This window comes from Lepeophtheirus salmonis, chromosome 7 (assembly GCF_016086655.4).
Source record: "Lepeophtheirus salmonis chromosome 7, UVic_Lsal_1.4, whole genome shotgun sequence".
NCBI classification, from domain to species: domain Eukaryota; kingdom Metazoa; phylum Arthropoda; class Copepoda; order Siphonostomatoida; family Caligidae; genus Lepeophtheirus; species Lepeophtheirus salmonis.
In genome coordinates, this window is record NC_052137.2 from 12837207 (window position 1) to 12859864 (window position 22658).

Genomic DNA, 22658 nt, shown 5'->3' on the forward strand with positions numbered 1-22658 from the left:
TCAATGCAGATCATTTAAATTAATAATTCCTACAAGCTTTAATAATTTAACAAATTAATTTTTAAACAGTCCTTTTGTTAGCAAATCAGACACCATATCTTCATTCCGACAGTGGACGAGTGTAATCTTGTTTGCCTTCACTATTTCTCTGGTGAAATTATATCTTATATCAATAGGCTTGGCTCTACCATGATATTGGGGGTTCTTAGTCAAGCTTATGGTCGACTGATTGTCTTCAAAAATCACTGTAGCGCTATCACAAGGTCTTTCCATATTGCCCAATAAATTTCGAATCCAAATGCATTCTTGTGATGCAGCTGAAAGAGTCATATATTCGGCTTCTACAGTCGATAACGCAACCGAATTTTGTTTTTGACTTTTCAAAGATATAGATCCTTCATTGTATAAGAAAATTTCAACACTTGTTGGCTTCCTATCGTCATGATCTACAGCCCAATCAGAATCTGAAAATCCTACGAGCTCTCCATTATCACTTTTACGATAACAAAGACCAAGATTCCTTGTGTTCTTCAAATAACGAAGGATTATTTTCAGAGCAACCCAACGTTCGGATCAAGGAGCATCACAATAACGGGCAAGAGCTCCAACTTCAAATGCTAAATCTGGTCTTGTTCGAGTAGATAAGTAGGTAAGACTACCAACAATTGATCTATATTTACCAGGTTTTACTATTTCTTCATCCATAATTTTTGTCAGCTTTGTTTCTAAAGCTACAGGGGTTTCCACCGTTTTGCTATCCTCAAATCTAGTTCCTTCTAATATGCTCAGACAAAATGTTGATCCATATATATCCATTTTTAATATCTTGTAATATATTTATTCCAAGAAAATATCGCAAAGGTTTTCCATCTGTAGTCACAAACATAGAGTTCATCTTCTTCTTTATATCAATTAATTTGTCTTCAGAACCAATGAGTAAAATATCATCTACATACAGCGCAACAAATACTTTTTCATTGTTAGTAAACCGATTAGTTTTAAATGTTGACCTAATGTAAAATTCCAACATGTAGGGGCTTGTTTTAATCCATACAAACTTTTCTTCAATTTGCAGACTAATTTTTCATTTAGAGGCTCACTGAATCCCTCAGGTTGTTCAACATACACTTTTTCAGTTATTTCGCCATTAAGAAAGGCAGTTTTCACATCAAGCTGATGTAATTGAAGCCCTTCTCCAGCAGCTATTGCTAAGAGTAATCGTACAGTTTCAAACCTAATTACAGGACTGAAAGTTTCATCATAATCTTCTTCATATCTTTGAGAATAATCTCCGCTACTAGCCGTGCCTTGAATCTTACGGGCCTATTTTCTTCATCTTTCTTCAGTTTAAATAATCATTTTGTTTTTATAACACTTCTATTATCAGGACGTTCTACCAAATCCCAAACCTCATTTTTCTTCAAGGACGTAAGTTCCTCTATTATAGCCTTCTTCCACTCTGTTACATCTGAGCTTTGTAGAACCTCAGATCTTCATGTAACACATATGCTTTTTCTCTGAAAAGATCTGGTTGTTTCTTTTCTCTTGTAGTTCTTCTGAGTTCTTGTTCACTATCCTCAATCTTATGAGGAGAACGATAACCGATATCGTCCTCTGAATTTGCTTCATCATTTGAGTTCTCAATTACTATCACTTTCTTGACAAGCTCAGGATCACAATAATTTTCATTTAAACCTATAACATTTTCATCAAAAATAACATATCTACTAAAAATAATTTCTCAGCTTTTAGGTTCATATAATTTATAACCTTTTACTTGTCCTCCATATCCCAATAACACCATTCTTTTACTCTTGAAGTCCAGCTTTTGACGACTCTCTAGGTATAAAAACATGACTACATCACCAATTCTTCTTAGATTTGTCAAATCAGGCTTTTTACCATTCCAAAATTTATAAGGGGTCACTTTGTTAATTTTATGGCCTTTCTTCAACCCGTGGGGAAAATGACCCGTAAAATTTTTTATTTGGTAACAATCCCTTTTTTTGTGACCAGGTTTGCCACAACCAAAACATTTAAGTAACCGTCCACTCCCAATGGCTAAACCCTTTTTAGGTTCTTTTGAAGTTTTATATTCAAGCTTCCTCTCTGTGTTCAGGATCCGCTCCACGACTATTTCCCACTTTGATATCTCAGGATGAGCCTCCAATACCGTCACAAGTATATTAAAATCTTTAAGAAGACTCGCTAATATATACACAACCTTATCTTCCTCATCGACCTTGCTCCCTATTCCGGCAAGTTCATCAAATATTTCAGTCATCGTCTTGACATGACCTTAAACACTATCACAGTCTTTCAACTGACAAGCAACCAACTTTTTCCTTAATTCTAGTTTATTTGCCCAAGTTTGCTTTCGAAATTGACTTTGCAGTCGACTACAAACTTCAGAGGGGTTCGTTGCATCACTGACTAAGTATAGTAGAGATGTATCTATTGTTAATATTATAATAGCAAGGGCTTTGTCTTTACGAATTCCAAATGCAACATGCTCAGTATACTTCTCAGCCGTTATCTTAGGCTCCATGTCTTCTTCTGTAACTTTTTCCCAAAGATTCTCCTTCATCAATGCCATTCGACACTTAATTTTCCACATGGGGAAAGATGGGCATTCTATTCAGAGACATATCACTTTATATATATTTCACTAATCAATTCAAGCACAACATCAAAGTATCTGGCCTCATAACCTGCTGGATTGTAATAATATAAAGATATATCTGGAGAATAATTGTTCGTACTGAGACTTCCTTTAATCAACTAAGACAAAATAGTTATTATATACATACACGCTACGCAGCTAGCAACAAGATAATTAATATAAACAGGAACAGATAATATATAAGGACAACTACAATATAAAACTCTAATCAAATTTACACAGATCAGTATTGATATGTGTAATAATAATACCAACATATGTATAAAAAAAAAAGAAACCAAATATCGAATAGCTGCGATAAAAGAGGAGTGAGGGAAGGAATAAACAAGGGCATTGTCAAAAATTACTCCGGTGTCGATTTCCAATTCTACTTTGAGTCGAAAAATGACTTACAATTATAACTCCGGAACAAATCCTCAGGGTTTTTTTATGAGCACACACGAATGTTCAACCAGGTTTTGAATATAATTGAATCTATTAAGGAAAGGATGTTCACCACTCAGGAATTAAATAATAAAAAGAAAATTCATCCTTTAGATTACTAATTATAAACAAAAACGGGCCAGCCAAAAAATTAACAGGATTTACATCGCCATATGTACATACATATGTCGACCTTTAGATGTAAGAACATGAATGAGCAAATGAGCTTATAAGTAGTGTCCTTGTAGTAACAAAAAAAGTACCTCAAAAAATGGTAACTCCTGCTAAATAATTTATATATTATTTTCTCTCCTGTAATTTTTTCCTACAATAAGTGAAGCGATAGATTGAACGAGTAAAGGGGGACAATTTTGCAATCTTTCTGTTGCAAAATAAGAGTATTATTACTGATCATTCAAAGTGACCTGTTTTCAAATGCAAAATATACTTTGACGAGCAAGATAAGAGTCATTTATTGATAGTGGTATGTGCAAATCCAACTTATTTATCTTAGAGAAGGATAAGCATATATGCATAATTAATAATGAATTTATATGAAAAAAAAAAAGCTTCTTGGAATTTTTTTAATATCTATAATGTAACTCTAAAAAGTTAGATATTAGCCTGGGGCTTTTGCAAGATTATATTTTGAAGGAGGGTTTGGTTTTTGATTAAAAGAAAAAAAAAATATTTGAAAATAATTTGAACAATTAAATTTTGAATATTAAATTTTTTGAAATAAATTACCGAAGTACATATCTAATCTCAAAAAGTGAAATTTTTGGAAAAAAGTTTCAAATATTCAATTTTTTGAAAAAAAAAAAAAAAAAAAATTTGGGGGAAAAAATTAAATTGAAATTTGAAAAAAAAATTCTCAAAAAATTACTTTTTTGAAATTTTTTTTAGAATTCTGCTCCTTTTCACAAATAATTTCCAAAATCTATTTCTGTTAAAATAAAATTAAAATTTTTTCGCAAACGATTTCAAATATTAAATTTTTTAGAAAAAAATTAAAAAGCCAAAGCTATTTTAAAAAAATTACATCCTTTGAAAAAAAAAAATCTTTACTCAATAGAAATGCACAAAAAATTTCAAAAATCGGCTGCTTCTCACAAAAAATTTAAAAATCCACTGTTGTTCACAAAATATTTCATAAATCAATAGCTATTCTCAAAAAATTTGAAAATCTGATTCTGTTCACAATAAATTATTTTTTCAAAAAAATTCAGATATCAACAGATATTCACAAAAAATTTAGTTTTTGGAAAAAAATTACAAATATTAAATTTTTTGTGAAAAGAAATTTCATAAATCAATAACTATTCACAAAATTTTTTAAAAATCTGCCACTGTTTACAACAAATTAATTTGTTTTTTTTCAAAAAAAAAAAATATTTAATTTTTTTGAAAAAAATTACAAAAAGCTATTCCCAAAAAATTTAATTTCCAAATTTTAAATTTTTTGCTCTGCTGAATAATTTTCCCCAAATGATGGGAAAAAGTTCTACTAAACACTCAAAATTCCTTCATTTGCCATCCCACTTCTTACGGACGCTCATGTTTAAGGACAAACAAGTGAGGCTAGACTGGACTTTGGTCCCTATTCAAGGGCCGACACATTACTATTCTTAACCCTTCGATGTACAAATGTAGAATGTTTCAAAAAGAGCAAAAGTATAATTATGATTAGTGTAATCCTTCTAATACCCTATCTACCTATAAAAATGTGCAAAAAACGAAGAAAAATATATTTCTCTATTCCTACATTATATAAAGATTTGTATATAAGCTATTTATGAGTATAAAAAATGAGTAAAAATGAGAATTGCATGCAATGAAGGAATTTAGGGCATCAATAAATATGATGAATACGGCATTTTATTTATGATTGATTTTGATATATGACTTACTTGTCTCTCATATAAATAAAGTTAAAGATGGTATTGAAAATCGTCATGAGAAGGTCAACAATGCTGAGATTAACGAGCAAATAGTTGGTAGTGTTCCACATTCTCCGATGTCCTAAAAAATAAATATTTAAATATATATTTTTATACCTATACGCTAATAGTTTGTAAATAGGATTAATTTCAATAAAAAAATTAAATATATAATTGTACTTGTGTTTATTTATAAAAAAAAATATATTTTTTATCAATTCAAAAAAAAATAATCTCCTAACAAACTCCAAACAGACTTATTTGTATTTTGACCTTTTACATTATATTAGAAATGGATTGACTCTGGACAAACTAACATTTTCAAGTTCTTTGCAGAATGATCGTATCGACTAATAATTCACTACTATTAAATAAGTTATTGTTACCAATTAAATGGTGCATCTTTTTTTAGTGGATATCCCTCAAATCTTTATGAAAATATATTTAAGGAGAAAAATATGAAAAAATCACCGGCAACTGAAATACCAAAATTTAGTATCTTCAGTGTATGGACACCTCATAGGATCATAGGATAGTGTAAAACAAAACTTTAAATGTGTACCATCATATCGAAACAAAAATAATTTTTTTCTAAATTAAAAAAAATCTTGGGGAAGAATGACGTAATATTGCTGTATATAAATCTCCTTAGGATTATATTTATGAATGAACTTTTTTTTTTAGAAAAGAAGACTTGGAAAAATAAATTCTTATATGTTTTCTACTTAAACTATACATAGAACCCATTATTTTTTTAGGGTTAAGTAAAAAAAAAAAAAAACTACGCCACTGTCAAATTTCCTCATTTCCAATTTTATCGAAGGCAATCTTTTACCGACAATTTTCTCCGGGTTAGTTTTCCGCGCACGCTTTCAATTATATATGTATATTATTTGGTACGAGCACTACTTTGTACAAATATTGATCCCATGGTCCTTGTTTCGTCTCTTGGTTTTTAACTTTGAGGGAGACTACCTTAAAATGTATCATTTCTTTCTCTTAAAATATAAAGAGAATAACTTATTTTTCATAATATTTATGGTTTATTAATGCCCCCCACAAAAAAAAGAAGAAATAATCCCAGGATCTCTCTCAAAATACCTTATTCAAAGATATGAGGAAGCCTAGACATTTGGGTTTTTTTATTTACCCCCAAAAATATCGATTATCTCATTTTAAAGGCTTCGGTCTCAGTCTCGGTTCAGCTTTATTGTTCTCGCTTCCGGTCTCGGTTCTTTTTTATAATTGATCTGTTTGGTAACAGGAACTTAAAACAACGGGTGTCACTAGAAAATTCGGGTCTAGGAAATGATATTCCATACAAACAGGGGTGCAGCTGCCTTATGCGCAGAGTGTATAGTACCCCAAGTTTCAACAGGGGCCCTGAAAACTCGTATAAAGGGGGCCTCAGTTTAAAATGTATTAGTGTAGGGGGAGCTTTGTTTAGGGAAATTTGGGAAACCCTGGCTTAAGAAATATTATAGTAATTATGTTATAGGCCCTGACAAGCTCAGTAACAGACCTTTATCCATAATCTACCCCACCCCTTAACTCTTTTATTTACGCTGTCTTGTACCTAAAACCCCTTTGCAGATCCATAAGAAGCCCTTAGCTATTTGGAACTCAGGCACAACTGTATTACCCTGGCAAAGTAAAAAATAATTGGAAAAAGCTTTCTGCAATTTTACAAAAAAAACAACAAAGAAAATTCACTTATTGATTAAAACTATTTTTTTTAAATATTTATTTAGTTTTCTTTACATATCCTATTTAGGGACGAACACACAAGAACTGAGACCGATAAACAATATATTGCGGTCTCGGTTATACTTTGTCGGTTCCGATTCTAGCAGTTCAAGAACTGGAACTGCAATACTGCTAAGGGCACAACCTTGGTTAATATTCATAATTAAGTTTGAACAAAATACGGGTAATTTTCCCCAGGGCAGTTTTCCTAGTACCAATTTGAAGAACTATAAGGAAAACGTGTCCTCCAAATGAAAAGAGAGAGGAACAGAAAAGAGGACAAAATATCTACATTAATGCCGTACTAGTAAAGTGTTGAAATTTATGTATTCAACCTTTTTTTTATATAGATATAAGTTTTGAAATAGTGTTCCCATAAATCGTGTTGGTTATTATAAAATTATGTTTGAATTAATTGAAGGACTGACTGGCTGGCTGGGAAATATCTAGGATATCTTCAGATTTGTTGTTTTCAGATCAAGATAAAGTTCCTTCCTTTTAAGAGCTTATTTTTTGTATAAAACATTTGTGGATGTTGCTAATCGGATTAAAGTACAATGGTTCTGATCGTTTGAAAATCCAAAGCATTCCCTAGTGACACATTTGTTTTTCTTCAAAATGGAAAGTTTGGATTATAGTCATATGTATCACTTGAGAAAACTTTGGAAATTGAGCCACATTAAATAAAAATTAAAACGTCTGAATCCCTTTACAAATGGAAAATGTTGTTCAGAAAAGTCATTATACAATAGCTATAGAGGTCAAAAAGGACCCTTTGAAGACTGAAACTTTAGAAACATAACTTTTTCATTAAAATACAACAGAAGATCAAATTAACGGATCACCTTAAAAATTCCCAGTACACACGTTAAAATAAAAAGTTTTGAAAAAGTTGACCTTTGGCCTTTTATATGACCTTTAAACTGTACGGGTATCCTGTATAAGTTTTTCCACACGTCATACTTTCTCTTTCTTTCTCGAAATATTTGGAGACAGCGACAGAGGAAAGTTGAAATTAAATTATCCCAACCATTTAATAATAAAGAAATAACTTCGGTACGTCAAGCTAAGGAACCCGAAGTGATGAATATTTGACAGATGAAGGGAAGGATCTCGACTTTTTTGAGTTATTTCATTCAAGAATTGAATGAAAATATGAAAGAACCTCATATCCGATATTGTCTTATAATGTCGTCAAGAGTTCTATAAAAATAACTAATATCCTTAAGATACTACCTCCACATATACGCGTTGAGATATGTTAAAAAAAGCTCTTCAGAGGTGTCCATTACACCTAACCGTCTGGGTATACCCTTGAAATGACTCCAGAAAGACTCAATTGTCTGAATATGAGCTCCAGTTAATGGATCCATAGAGTTATAGTTATGCACAACAGTAAAGTGTGCTATATCTAATTTATTCCCAAGGTTGGGATAGGCTGCCCAACCGTCAGAAATGGCAGTTGTTCCCGGTAAAAAGTGTAATGTATTTCATGTTTCCTTTCCCCTTGTTCTTATCTTCTTGTATTTTCTTTTATGTATTAAAGTACTGTATTTTAAATAGTATAAATAGTCGTGTATTTTGTAAATAAATTAGAGTATGGTTAGAATACACATGATCCTATGAATAAGTGTTATATTATTCCTCCACGTGATTTCTTCTCCTCATGTCTCTCGGTCATCCTGGATCTCTCCAACTATAAATAAGTTTGTGTCTCTCCCTCGTCAAGACGCAACAAAAAGTAAAAACTTATTCGAAAAATTGTGATCGATAAAATTGTAACACAACATCATATAGGTAACGCACAAATAATTAAGTTTGAACAAAGGACATAATGATAGACTGTAAACTAAGCGTCAATATGATAAAATTTGATTTGTTCATATTTTATATACAATAAGTAAGTAAATTTAAATTATATTATTAATAATAGACGTGTTTATTTTTTAGTTATTTATTTTAGTTAATATTATAATATAGTTGTTAGGTATAGAAATATACAGTAAAAGCTCCTATAATTGTATAATCCTACATGTAAACTTATTCCAAGTATTATGATCGATAAAATCATCACAAAATCAAATGATAATTAATGTAATATAATATTAAGACGAATTATTAGGTCTCGAATTAGGCAATTGAATTCACTATTATCAGAGTTTATTGATATACAAGAAGAAAAACTCAACTAGTAATTTGCAAACTACGACTCCCATACAAAGTATTCCTGAAAGTAATTCTACAAGTCGTAGTCTCTTACATAATTAGATATAATTTCCTCCGGCCTCATCCCTCAGTCAACGGATAGACTCCGAGAGAACTCATCCCCTATCCTCCTTCTAATACTCTATAAGAGCCAAATTCACAACTTCTTCCACACAATGTTACCTTCGTTTTAATTTCGAAGTGCTAATTATCCGAATAATTGGAAAAAGTCGAGATCCTTCTCTTCATTCGTCAAAAAATTCTTTTCTTCACTTCTCGTTCCTTCGCTTGACGTACCAAAGTTATTTCCTTATTATTAAAAGGTTGCGATAATTTAATTTCAACGTTTCTCTGTAGTTGTCTCCAATTTCTATATAGAAAGATAAAGTATGACGTGGGGACAAACTTATTCAGGATACTCAACTGTACTTTATAAACTCAAAATGTTATATAACTACTCCTTTACGCATTAAAGGCTTTAATAATAACAACATTTACGACCTTTTTCTTATTACTTTGAAAATAGATTAAAAAAATACGCATTCATGGGTGAATGAGGGGGAAGGTTCGCTGGAAATGAATTATTTTTTTCTGGGAGTGCTTAAAATAAGCTCCTGCATTCGAAAATTTGGGGTAAAATTTAATTTTCTCATTTTGATAAATTAACACCAACCCCCTAGTATAAACATTTCAATTAATTATTGTTTAGTAATCTATGATATTATTATTCAATGATGATGTAATAGGTACTGCTTTTAATCTATAATATTTATTCTACTCAAATAAAATTTATGTTTTTAATGTGTTCAATGAAAATCTTCGAGAGAGTAATATTCCAATATGTATACAAACAATTTAGCTGTTTAGAAGAAGATTCCTGAGTCAATAAGCTTGGAAATTGCAACGATATTCAGATATTACAATAGAAATTGATTAAAGTTATGAAGTTCACTTATAATTTTTAAAGCACATAGTCACTTAACGTTCTACATAACTATTTTTATGTGATAGCATAATAGAATAATGCATTATAGACCAAAATATTGAGAAAAGAGGAGCATATTATCTTTGAGTGTTCAAAATAATATTTTACTTGTTTTCCGAAGGTAACAAATGCTAAGAAAATTGGGAGGTAGTCTTGAAGTGTTCAAGATGTATCATTGTCCCTATTTGCAGTACAGCACGAATTCAAACTTATAAATGAAATTGATATTTGTAATAGAAACTATTTTTAGTGATTCGTGCGTTATCGGGATTGATGACACAAAAGGACACTTATTAAGGAAAGAGTTCACTTAAAGTAGGAATTGACTTTAGGAGAATCAAACACAAGAGTTTTAATGAAGGGGTTTCGGGTGGAAAATGATAAATGTATTTTTTCCTCACTACATTTCCCATTATTTTTTTTTATTGGTTCAGAAGTATTTCTTAGGGTTATGTTGCTGTACCAGCAACATCACTTCCACATATACAGAATTGATACTGTTTGTTTATTTTGGCTCGATGAAGCAGTCATGTAGTACGTACATGTCTAATAAGGTGTCAAAAAAATGGTTTGGTATCATTACGACTTTGCTGCTATTGTTTGTTTCTTGGCTTGATCCCCATGATGCTCAAAACTGAATCTTAGAAAATATCCAAAGTTTTCACAGATTCTTTATTTATTTCACTCATTTTTTTAAAGCTCCCCAAACACTGGATATTGTCGACTTGTACTCTTACCAAAAATAGACTTCTATGAAAATTTAATAATTACTCCTTCAGGCTAAATGAAGAATATGTTTTTCTAGAGCTCTTTCAATAAGAAAACATGATCCTTTATGAGCTTCAGTATTTGATGCTGTTGGATCTTTTATATTCAACTCGTTTAAAACATTACATTAGCCTGTTGTTCACCGTTTGCTCTTTCAATGACAGGGACAGACAATATTTTTTCATTAAAAGAGGGTACAGCTGCAACTACTGCCAATCTTTCTCCATTTAATATCATTTTTTGAATCACAGTGAATTGTTATTCACCATGGATATTTGGATGTTACTTCAGAACACAAAGAGGGTTTCCAACACCGAACATAGACATTGTATTTAATACTTTTACATTTTCAGAAAGTCTGTTTTGAAGTTATTTAATAAGTTTCATCAAAAATTGAGAGCATTGATCCCAGAGGTTATTTTCTGGATCCTCTGATAAGTGATGGTTCATATTATATATATATTTTTTTGCTTCATATCCTAATTAGTTACAATTTGAAAACATTTTTTTCTTCCAAATTACATATATAAGGATGCCCTATAAAATAAAACAAAGTTTATCTTTATGTTTGAATGAAAAAAAGGTATTTGGGATCAAGGAAATAAAAATGTAATCATATTAATAAGTCCCAAGGAAAATATGTTTTCAACTCAGGAATTCAATAATAATGACAACAGCTAAAGGAAAAAAAAAATTATTCTTCAGATTACCAATTCCGAAAAGAACCGGGCCAGCTAAAAAATTCAGAGGACTTACATTAATGATACATATCAACATATTTTTTAATTCTTGAGTATTGAGTAACTACGTGTCAGTGTAATCATATAAAATGGAGCGTTGATATAATTTTTTTTTTAAATCAAGTTAAAGCCAATTTTTTATTTACGTCGACGCTTAAAAACTATGGGAAATGTCTGATACAACTGCTAATATCAGACATTTCATATAATATTATCATGCACAGAGTTGTGTTATTTTGTCACAAGACGGCACCAACTGAGATCATTTTGTAAGCAAACTAATATAAGTAAACAATGCTCATGCCCTAATATGGTTATATTTGTTACCTTTGAATGATTAATTATTATTATCATAGCTTTTAAGATTTATTTTAAACTTTTCGAGACGTTTTTCATTTGTTATATACCGGGCCGTGCAAAATTATTTACCGATGATGTATATATATTTTTTTAAGAGGTTTTGTGGCAACCAATCTGATTGTTTCGTATTTTTACTGTTAAAATAAACAAAAATCCTTCCTGTGAGAGCGTAACAGCTTCCACACGTGAGACCATGTCCAATCAGGAAACAAAGAGGATCAAAATTGTAGCCCTCCTCCAAGCGGAAGTGCCTCATAACAAAATTAAAGAACAGGTTGGGGCCTCGTTGAAGACAATTTACAACATTTCCAAGCGCTTGGAGGCTGGGGGCGATCTCAAGCATTCCCCTGGGGCTGGCAGGAAGCCCACTGTCTCAACAAGGTAAGTAAAGGCAGTGTTCAAGAGGACTCCCAACAGGTCCATTGCCGACATGGCCAGAAAGATCGGAACGTCGAGATCAACTGTTTCAAGGGCATTGAAAAGGGATGGAGGAAAGTCCCTGAGGCGTACTGAACGCCCTCTGCTAACTGAACGTCAGCGAGAAGTCAGACTAGAGCGTGCCAGAAAATCTTGAATGATATCAAGAGCTCATCTGGGGGCATCATCATTTTTTTAGATGAGAAAACTTTTACGGTCGATCCTGTTTTCAACAGGCAAAATGACCGTGTTGTGAGCTTTGGAGATGTGCAAGATCAACGGGAAGGCCATGAAGCCGGTATGGTTCCCCACTGGCTACAAATTAACAGCGGAGGATTATGTGAAGATTCTGGCGTCCAAGGTCCTTCCGTGGATCAAATCCATAGTCGGCAACTCTCCTTGGGTTTTTCAATAAGATGAAGCACCCGCCCACGCTTCCAACAAAGCTCAGGAGTGGCTCAAGGACAACATGAACTTTTGGCCAAGGACTACTGGCCACCTCAGAGCCCAGATCTGAACCCACTAGACTTCTCTATCTAGGCGCACGTGGAGACCAAGGCCTGCAAAAAACGACACAAGAATATAAATGCCTTAAAGGCTGCTGTTAACAAGGCCTGGGCCTCCATGGACGCTGATTACATCCAGCAAGTCTGTGGCAGCTTCAGACGTCGCCTGACCAGTGTCATTGAGTCGAATGGTGGCTACATTGATTAAATTTGATCACAAACTATTTTATTATTCTAAAAATGTATGAATAAATTGTTTCTCAAGTCATTCGAAATGTCATTATTGTCAGCAATATGTTCTGAACAAAAATCGGTAAATAATTCTGCACGGCCCGGTAATATGTCATCAAAGAAATTTTTTGTCATATAATAGTCTCATTTTTTAATTTGTATACCTGCTGGTATGATATACAATATATGTAGGTATATATTGTGCCTTATCATTTAATAAGTTTAAAATATGATTGTAAATACCTATAGCTGTATGAATACTTAAGTATATGCAAATGTTTGCATATTTATTCCTTAGAATTACGGGAAATAACTATGCAAGAGATTATCCTATTTATGTTCATAAATGTGGCAAAACATCTTTATTCTCTATAAATATGACTTTTTGGTTTCATTTAAATTTTACTTGAGTTTATGCAATAAAGAAATATGTTCAAACCTAGCCCCTTAAGAGTTTTGATGTTTTTTCTAATTGACGGAAATCGTATCGAAAAGGTAAAATGGAAGCATTTGGCTTGTAAATATTAACTGCTCCTTTTATTTTGTACAATTTCCTTATAAAAATTACAACTTGTACAAATAGATTGCACGTTTTAATTTTTTGCCTAGAAAAATTGTAAATACTCCGTCTATATCCAACAAGGTATTGTTGCATTTTTCAAAAATTTTATAGTTACTCAATTGTAAAATAAATTTGTTGGAAAAGAAAAAAAATCAGAATTTATTAGCCTGCTCCACGACTTTTCCCAGGTAGAACTCACTTTCTCAATGATATTTCTTTTGAACAGATATCTCAATTATTGTGTAACCCCATTACAGTTGACCCTCTCTAAAAGCATGGAATATTTTAAAGAAGACTCAAATGGAAAGATTTTTTTCACTTCAAAGAAAATAATCCAAATGAAGAGAAACCTCCACATTCCATGTGCAAGAAAAAGAAAACCAACATACCTTCAAACACAAGTACAAAACTTAATGTTCTGTAATACTATGACAAGGGAATTTATTGTATCACAAAAAAATAAAGGCATTCCCAAAAAAAAAACAATGAGGAAGAAGCCTCGACAAATCTGATCAAGTTCAGGAGTGATAGTCATTAAGTCTACCGATGAGGGATCGGGGATTGTTATCACGGACTATGAGGACTACATTGAGTCAGCAAAGGAGCATCTGGACAAACCCAATCTACTGCATTAAGATTAATGAGAAAAAAGTGAGAAACATTAAGTCAAAGATATCTCAAGACGTAAAGGAAATTGGAGTCACTGATGGCATTTCCAAAGAAGATATCAAAACTTTAAATTCAAAAGAAAAGAACCCATTCAGGTTTTACCTTCTACACAAGGTTCACAAAGCAGTAAAGAGAAAAGTTCTCCCTCCAAGACCAATCATTAGTGGGAACAAATCTATCACTGAGAACAGGAGTATGCTTGTAGATCACTGTGCAAGAGATCTAGTATAGGATATCCCAAGCTAAGTCAAAGACACTCCCCACTTCCTAAGAGACTCGAAAGAAATCAAAAAAGGGCGAACTACTTCCTAACCATGCCTTCTCAGTGTTAGTGGGTGTTACTAGTCTTTATTCCAACATATCCCATGATGAGGGAATTAAATGCTTTTAAGAAGCCTTGAATACAAAAAAATCCTTATCACTTCCTACAGTAGTTCCCATGAAGCTCTTGCCTTGGTCCTCACCTGCAAAATATTTTAGTTCAAAAAGGAGATATTCATTTAACTACTAGGAACTGCTCAAGCGACAAGGGGGGTACCCACATATGCCAATATCTTCACAGGATTCATAGATTAACTCATTAAAGGACTAGCCAATCTTATTCTTGGAATGTCTCTTATAATCTACAAGAGATTCATTGATGTCATCTTCTTGATAAGGATTAGTACAAAGGTAGAATTCAAGATCTTCATGCAGAAGATCAATGAACTTCATGCAAAGATAAAATATCACTTCCAGAACGAATCCACAACTTTCCTTGACACTACTATCTCTATCAAAAAAGGCAAGTTGATAACTGACCTTTACAGGAAAGAATGTGACAAAATTCAGTACCTAAAAATATCCCTAGAGTCTGGTCCTTAGAATTGCTAGGATATGCAGTGACTTTGAACAAAGAAAACAAAGGATGGTCGAACGGAAGGAAATGTTAACGAGTAGAAGTTACTCTGGAAGAAATGATAATGATTATTTGAACAGAGGCATGTCCATACCAAGAGAAGAAGAACTCAAACCCACTGTAAAAGTGAAATGTAATCGAGTTCTATTTCGCATCACATATTACCCACAGTTACCACGTTTTCCCCAGATTATTAAGAAAGACTGAAACACATTAGTGAGGGATCCCACTATGAAACAAATCTTCCTTTTCCCACCAATGGTTGCATTTAAACAACCAGGAAATCTAAAAACTGTGATCTGTTATGCCAAAGTTCCAGGACTTTCAAGTGATAGGCCTACCAGGTTAAATGTGAGGCTCAAAAAGTGCAAAAAGGAGAAATGCAATTGCTGCCCATTTCTGGATAATATTAAAAAAGTATGTGCTACTCAATCAACATTTGTTGTACATATCCGTCATTTGGTTGACTGTGAGATAACTGGAGCAATATATTGCATTACTTGTTCAAAACCCAATATGTAGGCCAAAACAGGAAGAAGATTAAAAGACATAGTGAGAGAAAATATAGATTACATTAATAGAGGGGAAGGATCTACTGGATTACATTTCACCGGTGCCCACAAGATGTAATATATGAAAGTACAAATAATTCAAAAGGTGACCCGAGATCCAGAAGTGATGAGATTGACCAAAGAGGGAGAGTGGATTTGGAAATTTATCACAAAGAGAGCAGGGCTAAATAGAAAATCGTGAGGAAACTACATCCACTACTGTATCCCAGTTTCCTTCTTTTTAAATTAAAATATTCAATTATCAGATTTTGCTCTTTGTTTTTTGGAAAAAAATTTCAAAAATCCATATCTATTCACTACAACTTATTTATTTCGAAAATAAATTCCAAAAAAAAATTTTGAAATATTTAATAATTTGCTCTGTTGCATAATTTGCCCGAAGGACGATTTTTTTAAAGGTAAACGCAACAATTACTTAATTTGGGGGGTTGGATATCATGAAATGATAATTTAAAAGAGTATTTTAGTTCCTAAATGAGTGTTCAATTATATTCATAATTAAAAAAGGATTAATGTGCTAATACAGTTATCAATATAATTATAATTATATATCAAACTTAATTAGTCGGAACAATTTTGAGGTTTTCTACTATTGAACCTCCTCAATAGATGATAACTATCATTTACAATATTTTAATGTTAATTCATATTAGATAGAAATATTTCTGATTATTTTTTTTTAGGTTTTTGTATTATAATAAAGTTGAGCATTCATTAACTATAGGTAAATTATTAGGTAGAAGTATTGTCAGTTGCTATGATACCAATATTTTTACATTGGTTCCTGTACCAATATAGACAGAGATTCAAATAATATGGCATGTCGCTATGTATAATAAAAAATAATTCAAAAATTAACATGGTGACTGAAGAATGTTTTAAAAGAGACCATCTTAGCTATCATTAAGGCTTATTCAATGTTATATAAGTCTAGGACGGATTGCCTCATCAGTCTTTTCCCTCCACCTTTTCAGTCATTTTTTTATCAGTCCAATATTTTTAACCATTCAACGATCCTAAGGACTGATATAACAGTTTTTCAGTTCTACCGTCCTTGCTATCTTTTTATTTTCTTCCCTCATAGAAGAATATAACAACTAAATAAATAAGAATTTATAGCTAGAATGTATGATAATACGTTCTAGTCACACATCTCCTACATGTATAAAGAGGCTATGAAGTACAATGTAACTTCAGCGACTTAAATGGCGTAGTTCTCCTATTAGCTGTTTTAGTTTCTGCAAAACAAACGAGAAGGGCCAATATCCCACCTCATATAATATCCTTTGATTCTTGTTTGGTTGGTAAGGACTTCCTTTTGGCCTTTTACCTGTAGCTCCTTTCTAGGGAAAACAATTTGATGGTTTATCAGCAAGTGACGGACGCTTGGTTATCAAGTGGCCAAGTATTTTTGTTGTCGGTTAGAGACTTTTATGTGTCAGTATCTAAGTACATATTACACATTGAGGATGTTGTTGTTCATTGATTATGTAACATGTTAATCCATAATGTATAAATTCCTCTTGATATTTTCGATCTTTAGTGTGCTGTTCAGACTGATGATGGATATTGCCACGAAGGTATCCCCTCTGCTGAAGATAGACGCACAAGAGAACGGGGATGCTTGTCTGCTCTCTACTTTCGCTTACCTCTCCTGTCCTGCTTGCATCTCGGCTGGCCTCTCCTCCTCCACTAGCTTATCAAGCTCAGGTAGCATTTCCTTCTTCGCTAGACAGTCATGTTCTGGTAAACTCCTTGATTTGGTTGGTATTGACTGACGTTTCATTGTGACTGTAAATAATTTATAACTATTTCCAAAAGAATTTTGGCCAGCTACCATGTGACTGGTGCTGCTGTAAATTGATTTTTTTTTAGTGATACTTATATTGAAAAGGGGTTTTACCGGAAAGAGTTGCAGTAATAAAGTACTACTATGTCTCTGTTGTCTTCTTTAGGTCGAGGCCTTATTCAATATACCAACTAAACGGTCAGCTACAACTGCATGGCTTTATTTTAATATCAACTTATATATACATATATAGAATTGGTTTTTTTTACTAAAATAAATAAATGATTGAATTTGTTTTTTGAAATGGATTTAGCAACACCGCATCTGTAAATGCTGCATTTATGTGAAAACTTGAAATGTATTATGGGAAAAAACTATTTTGGTTGGTGTGTAATCTGCATGTACATAATCCTTACACTGTCTAATTCTTGAACTTGATGACTCAGCTCTCTCACATAATAGATTATCTGGACCAATAGTAAAGCAGTTAGACTAAGTTAATAGCTTGCATATCAATTCAAACATTCTCCGAATCACTAATGGCTCCCACTGTGTGACGACATTATTCAAGATTTGTCTACAGATCAACACTACGATTATAAGAAAGTGGGCACCATCAGAGAAGAAGTATTTACTGAATGGATGGCTTTCTTGGAGATTGGGCCTGTTTATCACAGGCACTGGCTCACCACTGCTAACAGACTTTTAAGACTTGGGGTATCAAAGCAGAAGCTGAACGAGAAAAATCTAAAAAATAAGGATCCTCAATTCTACTTTAGATGTAATAGGGACTTACAATTATAACTCAACACAAAATCCTCAAGGTTAATCTTTGTCTTTTATAAGCACATGCAAATGTTCAATTCTGTTTTGTATATAATTGTTAGCTGATCTAATGAAACATCATAACAACTAAACTACTCCTCTCTAAAGCATTTTTCAAACTTTCAGGGTTACCATGCCGATTTTCGGATTCTTTTTTACCATGACCAAAATGCTACTGATATTTACCTAAATTTGTAAGCACGTTTATTTTTTACATAGATATATAAATAAGTCATAAATTTTTAATCTATTTTATAAAATTTGTCTGTATAGGTCTTTTTCACAAAGAGATAATCTCGGCTAAAATCCTAAAAATTATCACTTTTTTGTTTCTCTAAGTACAATTAAAGGTCGTCATAGCAATAAAAATTTAGAAAGAGCTTATTTAAAAAAAATCTAAATAACGACGGGCTTCCACAAAGGGTAGGAGGACTGTAAGCCCCATCACCCCCAAATTAAGTAATTTTGCTTTTACTGAAGATTTTTTGTTTTTGCTCAGGATGAAAAAAATTCAATTGAAAATTAAATATTTGATTTTTTTTTTCTAAAAAATATAATTTTATGTCAACAGCTTTGGATTCTTGAAATTTTTATCAAAAAAATTTCATTTTAGAAATATTTTGTGAGTACTATTGATTTTAGAAATTTGTTTTAAAAAAAAAATCAAAAAACCAAGCCTCCCCCCAAAAAAAAAAAAGAAGAAGTATATAAATAGATATATTACCCTGTGGACCCCCTTGATTACCAGATATTTTTACTACTAATAAGTAATATCCTAATGTATGTATTATAGCTGATTGTCTTAGGTTTAATCATTGAAAAATAAAGCGAAAGTATTTATTTGTATTCTTTAGCTGACAATGAATGTATTATGAATAATTAATTAATTCTTTGAACAAGTATTCTTCATCATCATAAACGGAGGAGGATAAAAAAATTTTAATAAACTTTTTTTTTTTTTTTTTTTTAATAGTCTCCTATTTGTAACACTATTAATATCAAATAGGTTTAAATAAATAATTATTTGCTGTTGCTGAGCTCCTTTCATATTAATATTCAAGAAAAAAAATATCAATAAAAATTATTAATGTTCATAATAATTTAGTATACTTTATCGCAAATAAGACAGGGGATAATAAGAGATCTTTAAAAAGCTGAGCCTAAATCACTGAATAGAGATGATTTCATACAGACATAAGAAAAAATTACGTTTCTAAATGTTATTGGTAATCTAGCCGATTAGGAAATTACGCTTATACAAAAGTATAGTGATTTAATAACGAATTACGACTTATATCTGCAATTTATTCTGCGTGAATTGAAGACCATTGATGATTGTATGATTACATGATGTTCAGTATATTAGGATATTACTTATTCATAAGAATTAAAAATATCTATTTATGATGTTAAACCCTTTTTTGCCCTCGGTGGTAACTTTTTTTTATAATACTTTATTATACATGTCCTTGTGCCAAAAATCAGCAATGTTGTACATGCAGAGCTTCTAGCATTTGGCCGATGTGTGTGAGAGTGCACCATCTTGGGTCCACACATAGTCTGTCTCTGGGTAGGTGGGCTTTCGTATGGCAGTATGGTGAATCTCATTATATTGTAGTAGGCCTCCTGGACAATTTTCTCCCCAGCCTTAAAAAAGAAGGCATCTTCTTGCCGTCGGATGCAACGACCCCCCGGCTCATTGTTTGGGCCTAATATTTTGTACGGATCCCCCATTGACCTCCTCTGGTGATTCCCCAAGCCCAACGGTTGTAGACCTGGTCCACAGTGAAAATCTTCTCGTCAGAGGACTTTTTTACTTTGGATACATTTGACTTGATCCACGCAAGAACTTTGTTGCACCTCTGGAGTCTCTCTCAGAGTGTTCGTTAACAACTGGCATGGGCTCCTTGTGTAAGATGACAACCCCAAGTCCTCCTTCACAGCTCTCCTGATTGTCCCCTCATCCACGTTGAACTCGTTAGAGAGGCGATTCATGGATTTTGGTGGGTCCTTCTTAATCTTTCTCTTGTTCACTCATGATGAAAGATTTGAGAAATGTTTAGTATTGTTTAGTTATGCAGGAAAGGACAGGAGATTCAGAATATGTAGGAAATAATCACAAAACCTTTCAATTTTTATTACATAATAAGCATTTATTAACAATCCCGCTTTGCTTCCGAACACTATAGATGAATGATTTGAAATCCTTTTTTTTTTTTTTTTAAACTGTAAAGCCATTGAACTACTTTTAAACCCTTGTTCCTTATCTTTATTTTTTCATTAAAAAATGATTTAATAGACTCCATATTCTACATATGTGTTAATAATCTGACAAAATTTATAATTTACGGACTAATTTAAACTATACTGCTTGGATTTAAAAAATATATGTAGCCATCTTTATATCCCTATATACTCGAATATATAATAAATATGTATATATGTTCCATAAAATTGTAATAAAGAATCCCTATCCTTTTGATAAGGTTTAATCCTTTTTTAATAAGTAAACTAACAGAGGTAGTGTCACTACAGAATGCATATTTTTAACTATCTATCACTTCCCTGGGTTGTGAATCGACCGTAAAGACTAAATATCCTTTAAAATATCTTTTTTGTATTAATTTTTTTTCCAATATCTATAAAAATTCTTAGATTATTTAAATTCCTGTTTTTATACATACATTGTTTGAATGACCTTTTTCTTTTGAAAGACATAATGAAATGTTGATCAATTTTTTTTTGTCATAATTCAAAATAATTTAGCTGTTGTCATTTTTTTTTATAGAAACATAAATTCATTTGTCGACAAAAAACGCTGACATTGGAAGAAAATATTTTGAATGTGACAACTAAGTTTTAATCAACACTCCCCATAGTCACTGGCTGGAGTCTGGTATATCTGTTGAAAATAATTGATCCATCTGATCGGATCAACCAAATTAAAATGTGTACAATGTACATATGAATGATTCCATAAAATTTTATTAAAAGATAAGAAATTGCAACTACTCTGACGGATTTTAATGAAATTAGAATTTTTTTTTAGAGATATTTTAAAATTGCTTATATTAAAAATTTATAAGCTAAATTTGATCCACTATGACAGTTATGAAGATTTAAAATCTTGCTCTGATTTTTGTTTATTTTTACTTTTTGATTGCTTTAGAAAGTAAGTTATAATTTTATATTTGCTGTACTACGAGGTTATTCAGTATCATCAAATAAAAATGAATTTACAAATATTAATTTTAAAATATACCTATACAGGATGGTCCTGATAAATTTGGAAATTATTTAAAGGCTTATAACGAACGAACGAGATGGGTTAAAAACACTTAATTATTTGAATGCTACATTTAATGACTTGAAATTATTTATAATGAGATCCGTCTTTCTTTATAACTTTGCCCACACGGGGCAGGAAGCTTTGGCAGGCTTGCAAAATCTTGTACAGTTCAGTGGTTCTAGTTTTTCACTTTGAATTTACATTCCCTTGAATGATGGAGTAAAAAAGTCATTTATAATTTTTCGTTTTATTTCAATGCTTATATAAGAAGTGTTTCAATCATCCAATTTAAGGCAAGTATACCCCGTTCTGTTCGATAACCTGTTGCCAACGACAATCCAAATTTATAATGTCCGTCTCGAAGAAACCCGAGTGCTAAAAAAACTCGAACAACTAATTTTCACAGGCATGTATTGAGGCCAAATTTGTCCCCTTAAGGACATTGGCCATAGACAGGAACAGGTGGTAATCACTTCGTGCCATGTTCAAACTGTAGGGTGGATGCATACCATAAGAACTTCCTATCCGAGCTCAAGGAGCTTCTGGCTTGTCGACAAAAGATGTGTCAGCCTGTTGTTGTCTTTTGATGTCTTATTTTCTCGGATTCACCAATACTTTTGTAGTATACATCTATGTTCACCTTAGCCACGTTTTATCGTATTATACTCTGTGACCAATAATGAACAAGATACTATATATACTTAGTTAAAAAAAGTTTGGGAAATACGAAATTACCTTTTCCCCGACCTATTATATGTATATAATAAATATATTTTCATTTGGAGTTGATTCAAATTGCAAAACTTATTATTTGGAATAATTTTATTCTATTTATAATGTTGAAATAAGTATAAATTACATAGTTTCAAGGGCAGAACTGTTAGCGCAGGAACAGTCAATTTTTGCAAGCAGTGGGCTAAATGAGGTAATTATGATCATTTCTAGATTTACAAATCATGTGAAAACTCAGTATACAATACAAACTTTATTATTTTCTTGGATTATAATCAAAAATAAACTGTTTCGTTGAAAAAACTAATTATTTACTTA

At 32.0% G+C, this 22658-nt stretch overlaps 2 protein-coding genes across 2 annotated transcripts in view; both read right to left on the bottom strand.

Annotated features, from left to right (window-relative positions):
* Positions 1 to 22658, bottom strand: part of LOC121121944 (tachykinin-like peptides receptor 86C) — a 102360-nt gene that overhangs the window by 75381 nt on the left and 4321 nt on the right. Inside the window, exon 2 of the mRNA XM_040716933.2 lies at positions 5017 to 5128. Coding sequence (XP_040572867.1) covers positions 5017 to 5128 — 112 coding nt within the window. The remainder of the gene's footprint in view (positions 1 to 5016; positions 5129 to 22658) is intronic.
* Positions 1311 to 2422, bottom strand: LOC121121945 (uncharacterized). The gene is made up of 2 exons (XM_040716934.2): positions 1771 to 2422; positions 1311 to 1695 (listed from the first exon to the last, which is right to left on the bottom strand). Exons 1-2 carry the CDS (start codon positions 2282 to 2284, stop codon positions 1463 to 1465), a joined length of 747 nt encoding a protein of 248 aa, XP_040572868.1. The 5' UTR covers positions 2285 to 2422; the 3' UTR covers positions 1311 to 1462.

Excerpts from the sequence above, each read along its gene's own strand:
- LOC121121945 (XM_040716934.2), bottom strand. The coding sequence starts at position 2,284 with ATGACTGAAATATTTGATGAACTTGCCGGAATAGGGAGCAAGGTCGAT. Across the intron at positions 1,696-1,770 it reads ATATGGAGGACAAGTAAAAG|GTTTAAATGAAAATTATTGT; the intron begins GTTATAAATTAT and ends AAAATGTTATAG.